At 32.1% G+C, this 23,993-nt stretch overlaps 1 protein-coding gene across 1 annotated transcript; it reads right to left on the bottom strand.

The window, feature by feature from the left end:
- Positions 1-4,521: 4,521 nt before the first annotated feature.
- Positions 4,522-20,340, bottom strand: LOC143078437 (uncharacterized). Its single transcript, XM_076253307.1, has 14 exons — positions 20,203-20,340; positions 17,209-18,782; positions 16,103-16,186; positions 15,179-15,217; positions 14,723-14,788; positions 14,020-14,092; positions 12,612-12,655; positions 12,288-12,351; positions 10,928-10,962; positions 10,247-10,302; positions 6,876-6,984; positions 5,948-6,009; positions 5,211-5,294; positions 4,522-4,829 (listed from the first exon to the last, which is right to left on the bottom strand). Exons 1-14 carry the CDS (start codon positions 20,288-20,290, stop codon positions 4,676-4,678), a joined length of 2,532 nt encoding a protein of 843 aa, XP_076109422.1. The 5' UTR covers positions 20,291-20,340; the 3' UTR covers positions 4,522-4,675.
- Between the last annotated feature and the right edge of the window lie 3,653 nt (positions 20,341-23,993).

The following is a 23,993-nucleotide window of genomic DNA, read 5'->3' as shown; positions in this document are numbered from 1 at the left end:
TATTTTTTTCTAAATAGGTGCAATTTGGGTACTCGGTGCAATTTGGGTACCCTTACGTTACAGGTTAAAAGGAAGTAAATATAGATCGCTGGCGCCACCTAGATTTTACATCCAAGATAATAGGTAGAAGTAAAGGACAAGGTATGATAAGGGCCGTTTCTTGCCCCCTTTTTCCAGAATTTTTAAACTTTGAAGTTGAAACCCATCATGCCTGTGTAATGAACTGCAGTATCTGACCGTCCATGTAGAACCTTATTTTTAGGTGTTATGTACTCAAATATGTTCAAACTGAGACCTTGAAAAGCCCTTAACGACGGAAAAGTATAAAAAATCTACAATTTCGTCATGTTCGGAGACAAAATTTGACATCAGCGCCAACGTAGACCATCTTGAAATTTTCAACCATCAACTGTACTCTTATGTATCTTTCACATAATAAAATATCATGGTGGTCTACGTTGGCGCTCATGTCTAAAAATTTGAAAAATAATCGATAAGTAGACGTCAGCGTGTGTTAATTTAGAACCAAGTTATTGCAGAACCGGAAGTAATTCTAGAACCAATTCATGTCTTAATACCATACATATAGATACGGCTACTAAGAACCAAATTGTAAACAACAGGTATAAAACGTTGTTATTGGTTTGGTCGAGAAAGCGTGTTTGTATGTAAATATAATCATTGGTCTAGTCGGTATATCACTTTAGATGACTTACGAAAAGAAAATTATATTATAAAAAAACAATTAATGATTTTGAAGAAAAGTAAACAAAATACGCTTGGTGTATATTTGTATAAAAGTGTTATCTCCCTTTCACTGTTACTGTTACATGGCTTCACCTTTGTGATTTTCATTGTTTCATTGTCGTTTCCCTATTATTTACCAGTTAAAAAAGATCTTGAAAATAATTACTGATTGACAAACAATTTTGTTATCTGCTTGACCACAATATTTTTCTCTCCATCAAATTGAGAAAGTTTGTAAACTATCAAAGGGTCTATCAAGGCCCTCGAGCCGTGCAACCGTACTACATGCATGTGATCCCTAAACAAAATATACACCCACCAGCACAACTTCGTAAATGCATCTTAAGATATTACCTGATATTACTATATAGATAAGGGTTCAACAAATCCTGGTGTCTTGATGTAGATTAGGTTGCAGAGAAACTCAGAATCAAAATAAAATTAATGTTCGCATGATCCTTGGCGTCTGTTTTGGATTGCAGCTTTATAACTGCATGTAGCTTTATAAACTCGAATATGCAATATTAATCCATTAGGGCATAAGTTCGGGGTGTTCTGAGATTGTAATGAAGTAGAATTAACCATAATAACTCAGAGGCTCTCGCGGAACATGGATATATTCTCCGTCCATCTGTCAGTCATTCACTTGATACTTGGTCTCAAGGGTGCACTATAACTCATACCCAGGAGGAGAGCATAAAATAAAACATATGATGTCCATTAAAACACAGCACTGCATGTCTAAAAGATTTAATCACACGTTAAAAATTTCTTCTAGCATTTGGTTATCTTGTCTAGATTTTGCACATTTGTCTATACTTCGTATTATTATTTAATATGTTGTTGCTTACAATTTGATAGTAGTATCAATGAAAAAACAACATAATAGCTGGGTGACAACTATGACATTATTCATTATAATTGGCATGGAACGACTCTTGACCATTAATTGTTCGCTATGAACTACACTGAACTTATGCCCAAAGTATAAACAGGTAAGTTTTCGCTAAAATGTCGGCGCTCAAATGTCGCCTAGTAGTTAAAATTTGTTCGTCAAAATGTCCTGCGACCGTTAACAATGTATCGAGAAAATAAAATAAAACTTTGATTTTATTTGAAAACAATTAACGTTTGTGCCCCCCTTAACCTTAAATTCTTGATCTGCTCCTGCATAGGTTCTTTCTTTACTTTTAACATCAACTGCAGATATTGCCCCTCCCTGTAGGCATCTATCGACCATTTATTTCTTCACTTATAACATCACCTGCTAATATATGACCTGCTGATAATGAACCCTTTTCACACCGTTACGGGCGTGCATACTATATAGAAAAACTATGTTTTCGTAATTCTTATAAAAAATAAAAGAAGAACTCATCTCATTCCGTATCGTATATGTATGGTTTGTTTAAATTGTAAACTTGCCCTGAATATGCCTGAAATATTTGCCACTGAAGTAAAGCCACCAGCTACCCAGCAATGAATCATTTAATCATCAGATAGACATTTTACGTATTTAGACAATGAAATCAGACTAACAATGAACAAAGAAAATGTAATAAGTATAAATAAAAACTATAATACTATAAATTGTAAACTTTATTTTGTTCTGTGCACATCGTCATTATAACTACAAAAATACATTCTCAGATTTGTTTATTATTCGTATATAAGTTGCGGATTTTTTTTTAATCAATAACTGATTATTTTTGGAACATGTCTTAATAAATAAATTTGTAGTATTTACTGTCTTCTGATTGGTTAAAAGTATTAGTTTTATTTTCAATGTTGTCAATTTTTATGGCGATACGCCCACTCTGACGTTGTGTATTCATACGCCAACATGTGTGTACGTACGTTGTTATTGTTAATATGAATAATAAAAAGTTCTTTGAATCTTATTTTTGGTAGAAATTTATTTATAATGAATGGCAATAATTTATTTTGAATTTATTGACCCATAAAATTAATTTTTGACATTTCACATTTTACATAATCCGCTTCCGCTTCTATTATATTAAAGCAGAGACATATATGTCTCTGATTAAAGTATAATAGTTTACTATAGTCTTATCACATACAAACAAATATTAACACACTATGAAATTCAATGTACATTCATAAAATTTAGAATGCATGTGTCATTTTTATAAGAACTATTAGACACTGTTATTTACAATATTAAAACATCAGAATAAAACATAGTTTTGTTATTTAGATAAAACAACAAAAAGTGCAGTATTACCATGCACATTCAATACATGTATATACATTTGCACATAAAAAAATATCATCTCCATAAGACCATTGTAAACAATAGTAATACTATTTCGTCACATTATGGCAGGTTTCTGCTACAGAACTACAAACATTTCCATTTTTATCATCCGATAAAGTTAAAAACATATAATTATGGTGATGATTTATATCAATTAATAAAGACTGGCTTAGATCTTCATATGAATGACATGTTAACAAAACATGTTTTCATCTTCTATATTATCACAATTGAAACACGATGGTTTATCGAAATCTAGTATTTTGTAACGACCAGTTTCAATTTTAAAGGCGCAACTCCACATCTAAATTGAGCATATGTTCTGTTGTGCAATTTTAAATATTGAAAACGATTATTTGTTCATATTTTGATATCAAATGTTCTCAAATGTATTAATAGAAAATATAAAAAGATTGATTTATGGTCGAAAATGACTTAAACATTTAATATCTAATTTGTTTTTAATTTTTTGGGGTAAATAATAACATTAAAGATTATATCCCTAGTGGCGGGATTTCGTTTTCGATCTCTTTCAGAATAAAGTACACAGCAGTTATAAAAGAATATTGTTGAATGATACAAATGCATAATAACAATCCGATTGTTTGGATTTCAGCCTAATAAAATTCTTATTCTTATTCTTTTCTTAATAAGTTGACACTGAAAAAACATTGATAAACAAAACGTGTTAACAAATCCTTGAGTAAATAAAAACATTATTGGGCACACAAAATAATCATTAACTATATCTAATACATATTAAACGTACACCAAAATACAATTTTTATGACCTGTAGAAATTTTATTAAGCATATCAAATCGAGCTTGAAATGATATCAGTCCAAATAATTACTACAACCATCAATCTGGATGATTGGGAGGAGTGACCAAAATACAACCAGAACCAATCATTTACGAAACATTTTACAGATAAGCACCACCCCAATGTATTATTGATATCTTCCTGGCATGAATGTACACCTATTGTTGAGAAGAACACTAATAAACTTTGACACTGGATCAAGACATACCCACTGCACATTTACAAAAACAAGACGAAAGATTAAAGATAAATACATTTAAACATATCTGCAACTGTTCTCTTGTGCATATTCATTATTGATTATTTCATTGTGAATGTCATTTAAAGAAAGCCAGATAATCATAAAAATACAAGTACAATCAGTTCCTAAAAATTAAATAATCATGCTTTTCTCGCAACTAAACATTCGGTGTATCGCGAAAAATTACCATGAAAGAATACGTAATAGCCGACAAGTTAGGAAAATTTGAAAAGATTTCGTAAAAGAAATCGGATCAATAAACCACATGCAGTTGTCATTTGATAATCTCATTCTTTAAATTATAAAGACACAAATTTTGGAAAAAAGGAAAACCGTTTTTCATAATTGTTTAATATTCCCTTTTCGCAATAATATGGAAACACTATATAGTAATATATTTTATATTTTATTTTCAAATTGTGCCATTGCGTATTGTTCAAGGCTTTTATTATTATAAATGCTATAGATAGAAGAAGATCGGTTTTTATCAGAGTTTTTATAGTTGTTTTTTGTCTCGTCTGTTATGTATTTTTAAGAAGTAATAAACTTTAGCTACAAATTGATTTTTTGAGACGTGAATACACATTTAAATCGAAATTCTCAATCCTTTCCTCACAACTCGATGTTCTGTTGACAAACATTTATTGTTGGCAAATTGGTATGGACATTTGCTGCTTCGGCACAATAGCCAAATCATTATCTCCTTCAAGACCACGTCTCTGATGTACTTTGAAGCAAAACTGAAAAAGAGTTAAAAAAAAAATGTAATAAATGCGTAATCAAACGACAACATTTACACAATGGAGAGTATGCATTCTAAAACGATACGTAGCGTAGTGGCTAAACTGTTATGTCATTTTGTCTCTGCTGGGATGCTGTCTCATAGGTAATCCTATTTTACACAGTACAATTTTTAAAATGAAGTATTATTCATTTAATATTTATAATTGACATGTTAAAATTTCTTCGCTTTTTAAAAATTAATAAGTGCCTATTTGATTCGTGTGCCTTGGTTTTCTTTTTAATATTTTGTTTGTTTGTCAATCTTTCTAAGCAACGTCGCATTGTCTATGAATCTAATAGATATTCTTATAAAATTACCAAACCAAAACAATACATACGTAGTATTAACAGTAAACAGTTCTTTTAATTTGCAGTCTGCAAGTCCCCGTATCTGCTCTACTACTGCTGAGGTGTATGGTTTCCTGTAACGAGATTTAAAAATGATTACTGGAATAGTTATTGGAGTCGTTTTGCTACAAATATTAAGAAAGATTTAAAAAGACATGCATAGTAATATTTAAGAGCACGTAGTGCAGTATAGAAACAATTAAAACGTGTAAAAAACGTTCCTCATATATGCAAGTAAATACTAAAAAAAACCGACGAAGTTAAACAGTCTCCCAAATGAATTGATTGTTTAATTCTGTTTTTAACGCTTTTAGACTCTTTCGTGGTGTCCAGTTTTTCATTATAAGAAAACCACTGACCTTCGATCGGAGAACTGACAATCCCGGTTAGTCAACTAACATGGAAGTCGAGTTCACCAACACGGGGTTCGAACTCATAACCTCAATGTTTGACTGGTTAGTGATTCCAGTAGAAACGAATTAAGCCCCCTTTCCAAAAAGAACAAATATTTGTTTTAAAAAAAAAATTAAAACCCTGACCACATGCTCACCATCAATATATATGTACAAACAGCCAGCACAGTGAAAACTTACTTCATTTTAAACTGTTGGAGGAGTTATAATTAACTACTAGTATATGCCCATGATGAAACAGAAGGACGGACATGCAGGGATAAATAATATCAACCCCATCTTTTACTTGATGAGGCATAAAAATGACAACTTACCCTGGCAGTTTCGGATAATACAATAATTTCTGCGATAGAGTTAAACCAATATCATAGACCAGCTGAAATTAAATGAAACTTATTACGGTTAAAATGAAATTGTTTATAGAAACGAAATTATCAAAAATAAGAATAAACGCTTACGAACTAAGGCAGCACTCCTTTTGCGCCAATTACTGTTTTTCAGGGGTATCATTTGCACCAATTTTTTTTCTTCAAATGTATCATTTGTGCCAGTTTTCGGAACTCATTTGCGCCAATTTACTTGAACACATATTGATTGTACATATTAAAGATTAATATATATTTAGAATCATTTTTGTCTTATAAATTTTATTCGATTACTCTTGTTGGTGAAAGGTGAGTATAAATAATAGGATTACCATTAAACTAAAGGTATGCATATAAACACTAAACACAAAAAAAAACTGCAGTGCTACAGCTTATACCGATGAGCAATGACTAGCTGGTCTGAGTGGAAATCGTGCACATATACATGAGACAGCCTGTGCACAGTTTTATATTTTAAAGTTAATCATACTGTCGGTCCCAAGCACGGATAAAGGAGGATGGAAGTATTTTTTCTTTAAATTGGCGCAATCGTATATTTTATTTTTGGCGCAAATGATACCATGTTATTTTAAAACAGGTGGCGCAATCGTAGCATTGGTGAAAAAAAGTTGTGGCGCAAAAGGACGCATTTTTGGCGCAAACGGATCTCTCCCCAAACTTAATAGTAAATTATATATTCTTTTCATCGGTGTATTGACATTTAATGGTATTCAATATGATTAATATCTTTATTTTTAATTAATATGTGAACAAACATTTTAACACCTTAATATTGATTTATTTACTTTCAAGCACTGTAAAACAAAACTAATTTTGTTCGTTTAAATACTTCAAGGAATACCAATATAAGTCTTACCTTTTCCGAGAAGACATGATAACCAAAACCGTAGGTATCATGCTCCCTTTGTTGAACTCTGTTTGGTGTTCTCAGAAATTCATGGTGTCTTTCATGGTCAACCTCATCGCTTTAAAAGACAAAATTCTAATTAAGTATATCTCCTGTAACGAGATACCCGCAACATTTATTAAATGTACCATGTTTCTTTTTAAGTATAAATATTCAGAAACATTATTTGCATTCCCTCGAGTCAAGTTCGTGCTACCAAAAATAACACCTTTACTAAAAAGCTCGCAATTACCGAAGACAAGCCTAGAATGCTACATAAAAAGAAGAAACTCTCATGACGAGGAATCTTAAGAGCTAGGGTATGGTGACTAAACATTATACATCATTTGAAAAATAAATAATATCCAAAAAAATGACTAGCTTTGTTCTGTATAATGGATACATTTCTGATCAACAATTCGTTAGATTATTAAACTACACCGTTAAAAAAAGCTGATGAATAACAATAACATAAATATATAATTTAATATCTAGAGGAGTTACACAGTTACTTGAACAACTTAGATATCTATCTTCTAGAATAAGTGTTTCTAATAATGGCTTCTTTAAATCAGTTGCCATATATTATATTTTTTCTTTACACTTATTAATGTTAAAAAAATCAACAAAATTATAACACAACGTTTATAACCACAAAAGGAAGCTTGGGATTGATTTTGGGGGTTATGGTCCCTAAGGTTTAGGAATAAGGGATACAAAGGTGCCCAAAACAAGCTTTAATCTAGTGTCGGTTTAAAAAGTTGTGTATAAGTATTTCAATTGTTCTGAAATTGTACCACAATGTTTAATACCATAAGTAGAAGGTTCGGATATATTGTGTGGGTTATGGGACAAACAGTCTAATAATTACGGACCAAAAACAAACATTTTTGTAAATTCAAGACCCTTAATTGGAGTTTGTCCAGAATGGTTCTTGAATTACCTAATACCAATGCTTTATGAAATCTTCTTTGAAAATTGGAGTTATCTTTCTTTGTTCAGTCAACTTAAATCAATTATACAATATACAATGCAATATTCACTTTATTACCAACTGATAAATTAAAGCAGTCATTAATAACCATTCAGTGATTGCAAGCACTTTCTAGGGTATGCCCTTTTACAAATGGAAAAATTATACATTTTTTTAGTTTCTGATCTCTTTACTGAAGTTTGTCTCCTCTAAATGTTTCTCATTTCAGAAATTAAAAAGAAAATTTCTTTAGATATTTTTGTTTGAAAGGATTAATATTCAGCAGCATAGTGAATTGCTCCTAACACAAAAGCAAAACAAATATTTAAGTTCATTAGACCACATTCATTCTGTGTCAGAAACCTAAGCTGTGTCATCTATTTAATCACAATTCAAACTCAGAGCTGTTTCCAGCTTGAATGTTGTGTCAATACTAGCCCCAACTGTTCAGGCTTCGACCTCTGCAGTCGTATAAAGCTGGGCTCTGCGGAGCATCTGGTCCATTCATTTGTTTATTTTTCAATTTGTGTGAATTAACATAGTTACAGTAAATGCTAATTACTGCACTTTCATACCACAACAAATATTGTATTGGTACATGTATCACTCAAATGTGTATCCATATAACAAAAAAAATGAAAAGGAATAATTTTGCATTACCTTTTGAATACTATGACTTTTTAGATATATGTAGACATATTAAGACTCATTAGTAGATGTTGATAATATTGGCTTAAAATGCTTGAAATTCTATCAGATTACTTTTGGAGCAGTTATGAGTTTTGAAATTAGAAAGATCATATCATATGCAACAAGTGTAGTAAGTTTCAAGTTGATTGGAATTCAGCTTCATCAAAAACTACTTTGACCAAAAACTTTAACCTGAAACTCCCACGTCCATTTTCTATGTTCAATGGACCGTGAAATTGGGGTCAAAAGTCTAATTTGGCTTTAAAATTAGAAAGATTATATCATAATGAACATGTGTACTAAGTTTCGAGTTGATTGGACTTCAGCTTCATCAAAAACTACCTTGACCAAAAACTTTAACCTAAAGCGGGACAAACGAACGAACGGACCCACAGACCAGAAAACATAATGCCTATCTACTATTGTAGGTGGGGGCATAAAAAATTTAATAAATAACACTCATAATGCTCAGATTGGTTGTCATCGTGCAACATAGTTAATAACACCATATAGAAAAAACATAGAACTCATTTTGTCATAAGACACTGTCAAACATCCATACATACTATCCACACTCATCTGTGTCCACACTTGTTAATGTTAAAAAAAAATAATGATGATTGTATGTTTTCTCGTTTGTCACTCATGGGCCATGTATAGCTTACTATACAAAAATAGACAAAAAAAACAGTATCGAGAGCAAATTGTTCGTACTTTCAAATGAACGTGCTGTTTATTTTTTTAAGTTAACAAGGAGAATAAGTCTGAGGTTAAAGTTTTCAGTAATCAATAACTTACTCAAACCTAATGGAATTTTTATTGAAAATTTGAACCGCAGCTGGTCAATGACCAAAAAACAGCATCCATATCAAAATTATTTATTTTCATTTTCAGATAATATAGATACGTATTTTCATAGTATACAGAAACGAAAAATAATGGAATACAACAGAAAACAGAATAATAACGGGCTTTGAAAAAAAGAGATAGGGCTTTAAAATATTGTCCTGTCTCTATGTACATATATGACTTGATATCATTTCAGTAAATTTAATTCTACAGAAATAAAATCTTTTACAAAAAATAATCCTACATACTTTCAAGCAAGCTAAAAATGGCCGCGATTTCGCTTTTAAGTCAAACAAGACTTCCGATTTAAAAATTGCACATAGTAAATTTTAAGATTACTCGGGTCGACAGGACAATGATCTTGATCCGTTGATAGCGGAGATTCTGTACACAACATAGCATTGATCGCCTAGGTGAAGAAACTTGAAATTGATAGTTAATAGAAAGTACAATTTATTTACAGTATATGTATGTTCACAATATACAGAAATTTGAAAATGATCAATTTAACAGAATAAAAAACGGACTCTGGAAACGAGGCAGAGGGCTAAAACTGTTTCCAAGCTCAGAGTTTCTAAGTGCCTATGAATTTTGATACCTTTTCTGAATTTCTCCAGACATGAAATTTTTAACTGAAATTCTCTAGACACAAAATCTTTTACAATTTTTTTCTCCACAAAAGTTTACATACGTTCAACCAAGCTCTTAATGCCCGCGATTTCGCGGGTGTGATCTAGTGCATGTTGAAATTAACTCCTTTCATACTTTGGCGTAACAAAAGTAAATCACGATGTTCGTGAATTTATTAACGGTAATAAAATCTACTAACCATTTTGAATCATCACATATCATGATCCCGAGTATGTGATTTAATGCAGAGTCAATCTGAAATGAAGGTATAAGATGAAAGTATACTAATCTAAAAATTAACAAATGTTTCAAATTAAGAATCATGATCTAGTTTTTGTTATTTAAAGTGATTGGGATTAATAAAGCATGTGAGAATTATCAGTATATCGATGTATTCATATGATCCTGAAATAATCAAATAAATATCTGCTTTATTTTCTGAGTACAAATAAAGTCTTCCGTTACTCACTTCCATGTTGAGAAAGCGTTAAATTGGATATTCTTTCTGGGTAACGTTTCATTTTGGGATCCTCTTCGTGGTCCGCATTTAAACCATGTCGATTTGAATTTATTTGAAAAAGTCAGCGGTACTGACTTGGATTTAACAACTAACGCAGCGTCGCTCATGAGCCATGTGTGAATTGCAGGATAAAACAAATGTACATTGTCGGCAAGCCTCTCTTTTCGTCCTGTTTTTAAAGCTTGTTCAAACTATTTTTATATTAAATTTTCCAACGATGTATAACTATTGTATATTTATTTTGAGAATTTCGTTTGATTTTTTTGTTTTGTTTTAGAATTACAATTCATTAGTCAACTTCTCAATTCTAAATGTCAGTTCATATAATCTTATGTGCTTGCAAAGGTATAACACACTTACATTAGATAACCAAACTGATTCTAAGTTGTATTGCCCTACAATAAATTAAACAAATGAAAATAAAGATATTGTTATGTCAATTAAAGGTATTAGCATTGTCTAAAAATATAAAAATCGAATCAATGCAATTCATATAAAAACATGTCTAACTAGAAAATTTTGAAAGTTACCCATTAGTTTCAATGTGTATGACTGAAATAAGTTTAGCACATAAATCAAAGAAAACTAAAACAAATTATTGAACCTGAGGTCATTTTGAGAACTTGAACATTGTAATTCCATACTGGACTGAACAGACAACAGTAATTATTTTGCATTCGCATGTTTTAATTGTAGTTAAAGTCATAAGAAACCTCAAATCAAAAAAAATAATGCATATGTCTTTTATAACTCAATGGATAGTTTTCATTATAAAACATATGTACATATACTTTTTCTGAAGAAAATTCTTTAATTTATTCATATTTAGAAGAAGTTTACTTTATTTTAATTGCTTGCTTCTAGCAAGCAATTCCCCCGACATATTTTTCGTATGCAAAGTGACCTCAGTGTGACCCACCTCGTAAAAATCCGGTGATCACAATACGCATGAATGTTCTTAAAATAAACTATTATCTGAATTTACATGTTAAACACGTGCTCAATTTCCATGCTTTTTGTTGATTTTATGTCGATTGTTGACAAACAGGTGACAATCGTTAAACTTCGGATTCAAAACACGAACTTTAATTACCTGCCATATTTTCACACCAACACTGGCCGATTGAAAAAAAATTGACGATTATACGAAATTTACACGAAGAAAATGAGAAATTCGTGCACAGAAGACTAAGTTTATGATGTTTGTATGCATTGGTTGAAGAATTGGAAGAACATTATTTTTCACCGGTCACTCGTTTCTTATGACTTTAAGACAAATTACAGAATCAAAACCAAATTGAACAGTTAACCGTTGAATAGTGTGAAGGACCTTGTGCATCTAAGTCTATTCGATAAGAATTTATGAAACTAAGCTTTTTGAAAAGCTAATATCTGTTTTCTAAGGTTTAGTCTTTATGAATCTATCTCATGTTTAATCTCAGATTAAAAACATCAAATATTATACATATAATAATTAGTTGTTGTTCAGAATATTCAATGGTCAGTAAGTTGTAAATGAGGTCTTGATTGGGTTTTGATTGATTCATATATCAAATAAGAATTAGGCTTCTTCAAGTGCTTTTTGTGTACTTCTGTTATGTTTTTGACAAATAGAAAGACAGCAAAAGATCAATTATTAACTTAATATTGACATTTAATAGACCTCCGCAGAAAAAAGGGCTGTTCAAATCCCCTCGACCTTCGAGCATAATTATATTACCTTCATCTATTTCTTCTTCTTCATTGTTTCCAACTTCCGTGTCATCTGGACTGTCTTTATTAAGCTGTAAAAAGATAACGTACGAAGTTGATCTTGAACTTATTTTTGTATATATTCATATTTCTACTTAATCGTAGGGGAAACAAAATATGAAACAACTCCATACATGTACTTTGAACCTACTCATCATTTAGTGTTGGATGCAAACACTGGTCCACGCCCACCATGTTTTTTTGATAAATATATTTACAAAGCACCGCACATTACTGCACCAATTGTTTTAAAATATATTGTATCCAAACAGTTCTATTTGAATTCACTCACCCATGTCACCTGCGTAACGTCTATTTCAGAAATCTCTGGCGTATCTGAAACAAACACAAAAGTACATTTTTTTTTCTTTTCTCCAATTCATTTTATTATACTTAAACATTTAAAAGTTGAAAACTGTAGTTATTAAGGGGCAACCGGTGAAATTAAATATCAATTTTGTCCGCTTTCTCCAATTTGATTACATAAAAGCCCATAAAACAAATATTTTTTGACCTACTGTAATAAATCTCTTCAAATGTATTTTGCATGCACTTCAAAGCATAATAAAATGTATATAAGAAGAAATAAACTTCGAATCAAATTGAAGACATAGTTTACATATTTCCTAACCTTTCGTTAGAACGGTATATTTTAGAAAACTACCGTTAGCTGGAAGCCGGCTGAAGGTGTGGATGGAGTGCGACTGTCTCAGTGATTACCGTCTCCGAGGAGACGATATTAATAATTGAACGATGGGCAGTCATTGCGTGAATGCTTCTTACTACCTGATTGGAAGATATTACGAGACGTGAATAATCAAAGTTTATTGATTGCTTAGGACAATCCAAACCTAGTTAATGTCCTTCAATCCCGTAGAGTATCGGATTTGTCCTCTCTATTCTAGCAATTAGAGTTTGCCTGGTCATTAATCATGCATATTCATGATATTGGTACACAGGTAACTTTTATCTATAAATAGCTGAATCTTCTGGAGTTTCGTAAACAACAATGTTAAACGATATGTAACTACTTCATAACGTGTGACCTCACGTGTGTGGTAAAATTTGTTGATTGATGCACGTGGATTTTCTAAATGAATTAATCTACAAAGCGAGAACACTTTCCATTTTCATCAGCTAAGAGACGGCTAGTCCTTTTTTGAAAGGCTAATACTTGTTTTTGTAGTTATTGATAAGTCCATAGTTATGGGGCGAAATTTCATCGAGGTTTCATATCTATGGATAGTATAATTGATCAAAAACACTTTCTCATTTTAAATTGTGAAAATTAGTATGCGTGACAAATTGATGAGTCAACTTTTGTTGCTTCTATTGAGTCTGACACATTTTAGATCATAAAAATATGACAACTGAGAAATTTATGCACGATTTAAATACAAAATTCGACCACAGTAATACTAAATGAGGCTAGAAATGAATGTGCTACGAAATTTTTCTTACGTACATGATATATACCTACCAAATAAAAAACAAACATTCGGATTTACTTTTCGATATGTCTCTCACCCTACATCTCCCTTATCTCGTGTGATAGCCATTCGTAGTCATTGGTTGTTTGGCTTGATATACATTTGTAAATTACTGTAAAACACCTTTTCATTTATTTTACTTATACACAGTTCCATTAATTTGAAGACAATATCTGTGTACAGTATGGATTTCAAATACTAGTATATTACCTTTTGAACTGTCCTCTTCGTCATTTTGCGTATGTTCATCCTCATCTGTATTTCTACTATTGTCTTCCACAGACTAATTGTAAAACAGTTGAAATTAATAACGTTTTTTTGTATATATACATAAAGCGATATGCGGTTCACTCTTATAAAGCATGAAAAAAATCATAACTACTATAACAAATCAATTCTAATAAAGAAAAATACTCGAGATTTTGAATGAAAGCTTGGAAGTGTTTAACCCAAGTTGCGACGAAGCTATGACGTTTTAAACCCTTATGCCTACAGTTGAACTTCATATTTATATAAATAAAGACGATCTCTTTGAAAGTTTAACTAAACTCGTTTTATGGAGAAATACAACCCGAACATTTTTTTGTTATCATTGCAAGAAATGCATAGATAGCGGAGACTATTGCTAAGTCATTTTATACTGATGTATTTAAAAATCAGTCAACGGTTCAATATGTCGAAATTTAAATTACATTTTTGGGGAAACATGTACAATTCCTGCTAGCAGGTTAAATACAAACTCCCTGTCCTTATATAACAGCTATTGTAAAATTGTCTTGTTTTCTTTTTGAAAATGAAATTTTTAATTTTATTGAATTGTCTTCTATTCTGTTGGTTTTTTTTTTAACAATTACCAATATTTTGGTAAGTGTTACGTGGCAAATTATAAAATATATGAATGATTGACACTTACATTAGCTGGCAATCTCTTGGCATTCTTCTTATGGTCTAATTCATACCAAAAACTCGTCCTTCTTTTCTGTGAAGCATACATTAGAAATAATAATCCTTTTATAAATAAATAGTTTCGACATATTTATTTTCTTTATAATTTGTTCTTTTTGAGAATTAACACACACACACTGTGTTTTTATATCAAAGCCTTTGCTTTCAAATGTCTATAGTCAACGAATGAAATAATGTATATTTATCAATATAATTAATTATTAAAAAAAAACTATTGTAAAGTTCAGGTTATTTATTCTGTGTTAAATGATACAGGTATGGCTCTTTAAATTCGTCAAATGTAATATCATGCAGTTGCTTGCGCAAACATTTTATACCTATCAAAATTCGAATTTACGTAAAAAAGTAAAAGTAGTTCGCCCGTAATTAATTCATTTGTTCTAAACATGTTCTATTCATTTACCTTTGGTGGTTTCTTCCTTAATCCGTAATTTCGTTTCACCTGCAATATAGACAGTTCGTTAATTATATACTCTCATGTATTTAATTCATTGGCCTAGTTTTCAAAGTGTCTTATTACTGAGACATGTCTTATGATAGTCTCAACAGATATGTTTGCGAAAGAGTTCCAAGTTGGATATATCATAACTTGTGTCGTAAACATAAGACACATCGCGACATGACTTATTATGATAGTCAGACGTCTTATGATTATCAACTATTTTTTTTAACTGTCATGTATTATTTCATTAAGGAATGACTGTAATATTTTTTCTATCTATGAAGAAATAAAAAAATTGGTGCACACTGAATAACGCGCGTATGATCCAAATCAAGTACACCTTTTAGGGTGCGCTCGACTTAAGTGGTGACTCAGCATGGGGTGTTTTTGGAATTTACAGATTGCTTAAAACTTTTTGAACAGAGGCGGATTTAGGGGGCAGGGGGCCCGGGCCCCCCCCCCTTTTCTGGGAAAAAATTGGTTTCTTAAATAGGGAATCACTGAAGCATGACAGGAGCGGGCTCCCCCTAGGCAGTCAGTGGGCCCCCACTTATGAAAATTTCTAGATTCGCCACTGTTGTAAACAATAAATGCTAGCACATCATAGAAAAGCAAGTGAGTTATCTTTGTTTAAAATTTTATAACAAAAACCTCTGTATTAAAGGCTGTGGATTTTCTTTTAAAATCTTGGTTTACTTGCCACAAAGCCCTTTTTTTTCTATCAAATACAATGAAACAGTAAAAACCATGCTTTACATCAAGTTCCCCCTTAGTATATATACACAATGGTCTATCTATACTTTTCATTATATTTGTTGTTTTGATACTGTTGCAGTTTAAAAAGTTCGTACAAAAATGGCCACAGAAGGGGTCATAAACCTTAACCTCATTCTGAATTATCTCCTCTCCAGTTTCTTCTACATCAGTGCTTTCTATGTTTTCGTCTGTTCCAATTTGACAAGTGTCCTTCTGTAAAATATTTTAAAACAAACATGTCGTAACTTAATTGTAACCGAAAATCAAGTTATGATTTTTTTCTAAACTTATTTATTATGTAAGAAATTGGAAACAACACGTTTAATAATTTCACATGTCCGAACCGCTTTTCTGGATTTACCGTTGTTAAAGTGTCCAACAACAGTTATGAAATATTTTTTTTGTCGTACCGGTTTCTCCATGTTTTCCGAAATTTGAATTCTTTAAATGTACGCACTGTCAATGCGTTCACATCCCTATAAGATTACTGAAAATCGTATTTAATTACTATAATTACACTTTTTTTTATAGGATCATGAAATCAAGATTTCTTTCAAGTTTTTCTTTTATTTACCTGTGCACTTTATTGTAGATGCTCGTGGCATCATGAATGTTACACTTCATTGGGAAATGAATATTGATTTCACATTGACACACGATTGCCAATAGCCAATAAAAATAATGTATTATAATGGAACATACAAGTATTGTAGCTATATCACAATGAACTTTAGTCTAAATATCGTAAGCGTAGCTAGTAACTAAATCCGTTTGTGTCTTATTATTCTTTTTTATAATAAATCATTGTAAATGATCTGACTTTTGAAATTACATTATATATAAGGCATGAAAAAATGGGGAGAAAGTCAACTTCTTTCAGTGATGTTAAATGTATATGTATTCTAAATTCTAAAGATGTGAACGAGATGTAGGTATATTTGAACATCGTTTCATTTGATTTTCTTCTTGTCCTCGAATACAATAAAAGTAACACTATTGACTTTGACTTGCCGGCCTTACTAGTTTTACACGTTTTTGCCTGTATTGTTTGTGTGTGTAGATAGATAGAATGAAATTATATGGCCCTGTAAACGAAGCATGGATGAAGGATCTGTGTTTCGATCAGATCGAACTTTACATATGTGGTTAATGTTTGAGTTGACTAACAAATCAGTATTAGGAGGATATTCTATAGTAGCATCCGTCCAGCGCAATTGTTTTTGATTATATTTTACCTGCACAATGTAAACGGCTCCAGGGTGAAAACAATGGCTCCTTACTAGTTGGCATACATCGCTAGATGACAGTGTTCTCATTGCTTTCACTTTCGGGTCTATAAGAGTAAAGTTACTGTCAATAATGGGGATCGAAATCCAATGGGCTTCATTAAATTTTCTGATAATCAATCCTTTAATTTCATTGAAGGACATGAGATTGTCTAGGATTTCATTGTCTTCTGTGGCAGAAAGGACATCGTGCTGCAGTCTTGTGGTTGAATATGACCGCCTTTCGATTGTTTTGATGATGACCTCTCCACTATAAAATCCCTCTCTGTCACGAAGTGCCGGTATCAGGAAAGTTAGAGGAACCAAAGGATCTCCAGCCATATTCAACCACAGTTCATCTGCTATATGATCCATATCAGCAATCAGAACAGGAAATATGCCGTCAGCGGTCGAACCAATGATATTATTAACAGCACACAATCCACAGTAGTTGGTATTTCCCTGCCATTGTATGAAATGTCCACCTACAAAAACGCTAGCTACTTCTGACAGTCTTCTCTCCGACGGACATTTAAACAGAACGTTAGTAACATAGTCCATGTTTAGTGACATAGCACGTCTTTCTTCATCAGAGAGATTGTCCCAGGTGTTTGTGAGCTCTCTTATTTTCTCCTCAAAAGTTGACAGCATTAAAGAGGAAAAGGTTGAATAATTCTCCCTGGCTGACGAGTTGAGGGCGCTTTGTATTTGCGACAGCTCATTCAAATGCAAAGGTACTACGTCAGATGACCTGTCAGAAACACAAGCAGCTTTGGGGGAAGTATGCTGTGTGATGATATCAGATTGCTGGTCAACAGTTCCTGAACCATGATCTGGCATTTCCATACTTCCAACAGTTGATGTCTGTATACCATTGATCTCGTCTCCAAAGTGCTGACATAACTGGCCTAACTGGTTGAAAGACATATCTGCTGGAAATAACTTACTCTGTTGCTTTTTGATTATGTTGTTAGATTTCTCATTGTGGAACTGTAATATTAGGCGACAGACGAAAACATGAACAGCTGGTGACATCTCGTTAATAAAGTAAAGATCTCTTCTCATGCTGTTGAAAAACTGCTCAACAACTTGGGAGTTGGTGATGGATCCTAATTTTTCCACTAGAGATACTTTTCTAAGAGTTTCATTGACATCTTTTGTGTTATCTTCGTGGAACCAGTCGAATAGGCTATAGTGTTCCGATGACCCAGATGTTGGATTTTTTTCATTGCTTATTAACTGGTTGAATGTTGTTTCTGGACCTATCTCATTAAGACATCCCAATTCCCAAGTATACATTCCACTTTTAGCCTTTTCTATGTTATCGACAGTGTTTTCTGCCACACGTCCCTCAAATGGATAAAACATGCGGGTGATTTTATTTCCACTGGCAGCTACCCTATTGGCTATATCACAGATCAAGATGTTTGGTCGGTGTTTGAATGATCTCATCAAATCGACGAAATCTCTTGGACTTTCACCTCTGAGGAGACTCTTTGCTGCGTAAACCACCGAATGAGGACAGGCAGCAATAAGCCATCCACCTGAATTTAGAAAAATAAATTTATTTTTCATTTTTGCAATGAACCGATCCCTTTTCAACTGTGTTTGCTGTTGTATATCATAACTGTTTTTTGCGTTTTTTCATGAATATCCTAATTGTTTTTCATTTGTTGTTTTGTATAGACATCAGGTCGTGATATGGTTTTCGATGTATAACATTTGAATTCATTGCCATTACATCAGTATGCAAACCATAACATAAGTGTGCAGATCATTTCATTTGCGCTAGAAAGGACTACGTTTGCATTGTTGGATATTCGCCTCATTTGCATTCATAACAAATCTTCATGTTTTATGTTAGTAATAATATTGTTTGTGATACAACATAATTTCAATTTGATTTTTATAAATCTTCAAATCAAATTAAAAGAATAAGGTCTACAGATGACAGGTTTCAAATCAAACTATCATTCGCGTATAACAGACTATTTTATCTCCTTCTTTTCGTATTGTTATATAAACTTTTTTGGCATCTTATTCTACCACCCCATAGTGATACCCATAAAATGTCAATGTGAGCATTGTCGCTATTGTCTTTCATTCTCGTAATCATTCGTCAATAATTTACTCTATGGATTTTATGAATGACGTTGAGCATGTTGGAATTTTCCAGACATTAATGCATCCCTTGAATCAGTTGGACCGAGAACCAGTTATTTGATGATGCATTTACACAGTTTTAAACCAAAAAAATCCTACTCTATATTAGCTTCAGACCTACTAGTTTGTTTAATAATCTCATTCCCTTACTTAACATTTCATAAATAAAACGTCAATAAATATTTTTGGAAAATGTATGAAAGAAATGTAAGTTAAATATACTGTCCACACTAAGGTCTATGAAAATCTAATATAATACATGTACATCAAATTCGTTACCAATTCCATTTCATATTTTGTGGAGGTCTTGAACATACTTTCTTTTGTTTGCACAAACTCGTGTGATATTGTGCAACTGTATAACATGTCACCACTGTACACCAAGTCGTAAAGTAACACTTGCAGAGCATATGTACAGAGTCAACATTCAGACGGAATGACTGCGATTTCTATTATTTGCCATAATTCCCCTCATGTTTTTGGTCATATTATTACAGCTGACTATGAGGTATGTTGTTTGCTCATTGTTGAAGGCTGTACGGTGACCCGTATTTGTTATTGTGTAAAGTAATTTCTGTGTCATTTGGGTCTCTTGTGGAGAGTTGTCTTTGACAATCGTACCACATCTTCTTTTCATATTTAATGTCAAAGAATTTTTGGCCGACTGATTCCCATTTTTCTTGCAAAAATAAGATTGAACCACTTTCTACTCGTTTAATTTTATTCTGTTATATATTTAAATAACACACAGCAAATTAACATTTTAAAATGCTAAGATTTCCATAATGTATTGAAACTTACCAGATGTGCCAAAGATTTTTTCGTATGCCCTGTCATATTCAGTCTGTTTTATTGAATGTTCACGAAGTCTGATTGTTAGATCCATCATTGAACCGTTGTCTGGTATACCTAGTTCTTTGCAGAAACGTCGAACTCTCGAAACCTGAAACAAAATGAGATTTTATGAATGACGCTTGTAACTACATATATTTAACATAAAACGTTCCATAACGGTATTTAGGTGGTTTGGGTGTGTACATCCACCTTGGATTTTAAAATATAGGATAACACTGCAAATTTATATTAGTATGTATTTTTAAATGTGTGTGTACGAATATTCATCTTTAAAAAGAAAATCATGAGTGTTATCGTATCAATGGATTATTTAAAAACAACGAATATTTTTGTTTAATAAATATTTTTGTCCAAGCGTGACAGATAAGGGGAGATAACTCGTATAAGGTAACTTCTATAAATGAGTGTTCTGTGGATCTACCTTTAACAATATAGCAAGCAAAGGAGTCCGCTGACGGTACCCCATTTGTTCTTTTTCTTATCTAAAAGCATATTATTAATAATAGGATCTAGCTATCTGTTTATATTTTATCTTTAAATTCTATTGTGTATTTTTTTATCACACATTTATCATACAAAATTGGGTTTTCCATACATAAAAGAGGGACAGTCAAAGTCATAATTTATACAAAATCAGACAATTTTGAAAAATACCGGATTACTCTCTTTCACACGAAAATTTCACTCATGTATTTCATAAATAAATCATATTAACTGAATCTACAAAATATTCACGAAGTAGTGATCGAAGAGGGTTGTCCAGCTAGAAAGAGTATCCTTTCAATCTAACAGTTTCGTATATGGATCAAGGTAAAATTGAAAAAGGAAATGGGGAACTATTTATATTTTCATAGTTTGAATACGCGAAAGTTTTTTGTATTTCCTTGTTTCATCATATTTTGTACATTGTTCCCGAGATATTATTGGAGATGGTTTTTTTTCACATTTTAGTCGTTACATGCAATTCTCCTTCAAAACTATTATTTGATTCGATTTACGAAATATATAATTTGAAATTGAAGCTATATGAGAGTATATTATAATTTCTTACATAAACAAATTATGAGTTATCTTAAAATAACAAACAATATAAGTGGATTCAAATGACATTCAGAACTCTACCTTTCCATTGTGTTAATGAAGTAAATATACACATGCATACACCGAAACCTTTACCCTGAAAACTCTTAGTAGATGAGAAAGAGGGCAGATCTACTAAGAGTTTTCAAATATTATCATATTTTCAGGGTAGAGGTTTCGGTGTATGTGTATATTTACTATATCTGTTATATGACTCTCAAAAACTACGTGTACCTTTTCATCTCTTAAATTTTTGATAATTTCGTCAGGAACTGGTTCAGTCTCGTCTGGAATGTGAAGCCTCTTTGGACATTTAAAACTTTCTGTATTGAAGACATGGTTGCTACGCCTTGATTCATTTCCAATCCAAGGTGCCCAAAATTCGTAGTTTGGCACTATCTCATTAAGTCGCTTTCCTGAAACATGTCAACAAGTGAATAAGTGCCGGGATGTGTCGTCCGCAAACAATATGTAACTGTCCTAAATCTGAGCCTGTAATTAAGTAGTTTTCGCTTGACGCTGTATGTAATGTATCACATTGTGTTATTGCTTTTTTTTTAAATTAATCAGGCTGTAAGTTTTCTCTGTTGAATTATTTAACATTTAGTTTTTCGTTTTAGGCCCATGTGTTCTTGTTTTCATAGCTTTGCATTTGTCTTTTATAGCTGACTATACATATAGTCGATAGAGTCTAGGTGTTTGAGTGGTCTAGCGCGCCAGATATAGCGAAAGGCGATTTAGTGCCACGTATCTCAGTAGCACTGGTTCGAAATCCGGGTCACATATCTCAGTAGTACGAGTTTTAATCCCGGCCGGGGTGAACAAATATTCAGCAAATTTAGATATCTATTTAACATTGTTGGGCTGTTATTTAGACAAATTAGACGGTATTTACGATATGGTATTTGCTCATTGTTGAAGTCCGTACGGCGACCTATAGTTGTTTATTTCAGTTTTATTTGATCTCTTCTGAATAGTTGTCTCATTAGCAATAATATCAAATATGTGTTTTTTTTTTTAAATAATCTTTAATGCCATATAAACAAGTGAAACCTTTGTACTTGTTAACTATGGTCTGGGTTTTTCTCAGCGTTACAGGCTAAACATTATAACATTATTATATATCTGCTAACATATGTCAGTTGTTTTTATGTTGAGAGTTGTCTTGTTGACTATCATACCACATTTTTTTCACATTAATTCACATTGTTCATTGTTTACACAATTTTGTTAATTATATAAGTGACAGTTTTTATGCAATTGGCTGCATTCCTGCACTAGCTTGCCTAGTTGCCTTATCGTTGTAAATTTACGATTTAACAAGCGAAAATGTTTACCATGTCTAATTCCAGGACTTATTAACTCTTGTTCCACTTTCTTCCAAAATGAATCCATATCAACTGTTTCTGGTAATTCTGTAAAATCTGCCGGTGCAGCCATATCTGAAACTGTACAAGACATGATATTGCAATCAATCGTTAAATTATTGCTACTGCAAGTCAGGCGAAGCTGAGCGAAATTAATTTCTTATTTTGTAATAACAGAGACATCTATCATAAACCAGAAGACCTCATTTTGGGTTTTGCTTCTCTTCTTTCCACAATAAATTAATCATCATGCCTCTGTGTCCTATGGGAACAGTGCATAATCGCATTTGTCATCCATTCATATGATTATTCAGATTGAGTTATTAATATGGGTGAAAAACGAGAAAAAGACGTCCGGATATATTTCCGTCACTGGGCGAAATTTTAAGTCAGATTAGACTTCCGTTTTCCGTTATTCTGTATACTTTGAACATACATTAATACTACGAATACAGTGTATTTTCTGTCTTATATCCGTCATTTGACAAAATTTAAGTCAGATTAGACCTCCGGTTTGCGTTTTTCTTTTTACTTTGAAACAAATACATATACTACGAATAAAGTGTATTTTCTGTCTGATATCATTTTCAAGTTTACTATCCACGGCAGTCACAGGGTTTATTCCATTTAATAGGGAGGGTCTGAATAATATATCAATGACCGCTATGAATCAATTATTAAACTGAGAATTGACTGGAAAAAGAAAATACACTTTCAGGACGTCTGGAACGGGTGTTTTTAAGATCGAAAATTCAGGTCCCCTAAATCTGCCTCTGCCCCGACTCCCTTTAATGAATGTTCATAATATACAAATAAGCGCTAATTATGCATGTCTCTTTAAAATTAAAAGAGAACAAAAAAAAAAAAAAGGATTTTTTTGTGGAAAAAGGAGGAGCCGGGCTAGAAAAATAATTATCCTGTCCCAAATTACCTATGACTTTTGATACCTTTTCTGAAACTCTCAAGTCACTATCCATTTAGTTATAAAAAAACATGTGCATATTTTTTTATAATTTGAGGTTTCTTATGACTTTAAGCATCTTTCATTTGTGTATGAGTTCATGAATAAATACACATGTATTAATATTATTGACGTTTTGTTTTGCCCTTGCTTTCTGAAATCTTATAATATTATATAAAATATTTCTGAATGAACATGCCCAAATCAATTTGTCAACTGAATGGTTTCTTTAAGGCTTTTGCAAGTGAATTCAAACAGCATTATGATAGTAAGGCGGGAAACCAAAAACGTTATTTTGTTCTTAAATATTTTACTATACCTGACTTATT

The sequence above is a fragment of the Mytilus galloprovincialis genome, chromosome 6, assembly GCF_965363235.1.
Source record: "Mytilus galloprovincialis chromosome 6, xbMytGall1.hap1.1, whole genome shotgun sequence".
NCBI lineage: Eukaryota > Metazoa > Mollusca > Bivalvia > Mytilida > Mytilidae > Mytilus > Mytilus galloprovincialis.
Note: the sequence above shows the minus strand (reverse complement) of the source record. Positions and strands in the feature narration are given on the sequence as shown.

Bases quoted from the DNA above. Each gene is read 5' to 3' on its own strand.
- LOC143078437 (XM_076253307.1), bottom strand. From the start codon at position 20,290: ATGATGGATCTAACAATCAGACTTCGTGAACATTCAATAAAACAGACT. The intron at 16,187-17,208 runs GTAAAATATAAT...AATATTTTACAG, and splicing joins GAGCCGTTTACATTGTGCAG to AAGGACACTTGTCAAATTGG. The intron at 10,303-10,927 runs GTAAGTGTGTTA...CCTTCATTTCAG, and splicing joins AATCAGTTTGGTTATCTAAT to ATTGACTCTGCATTAAATCA.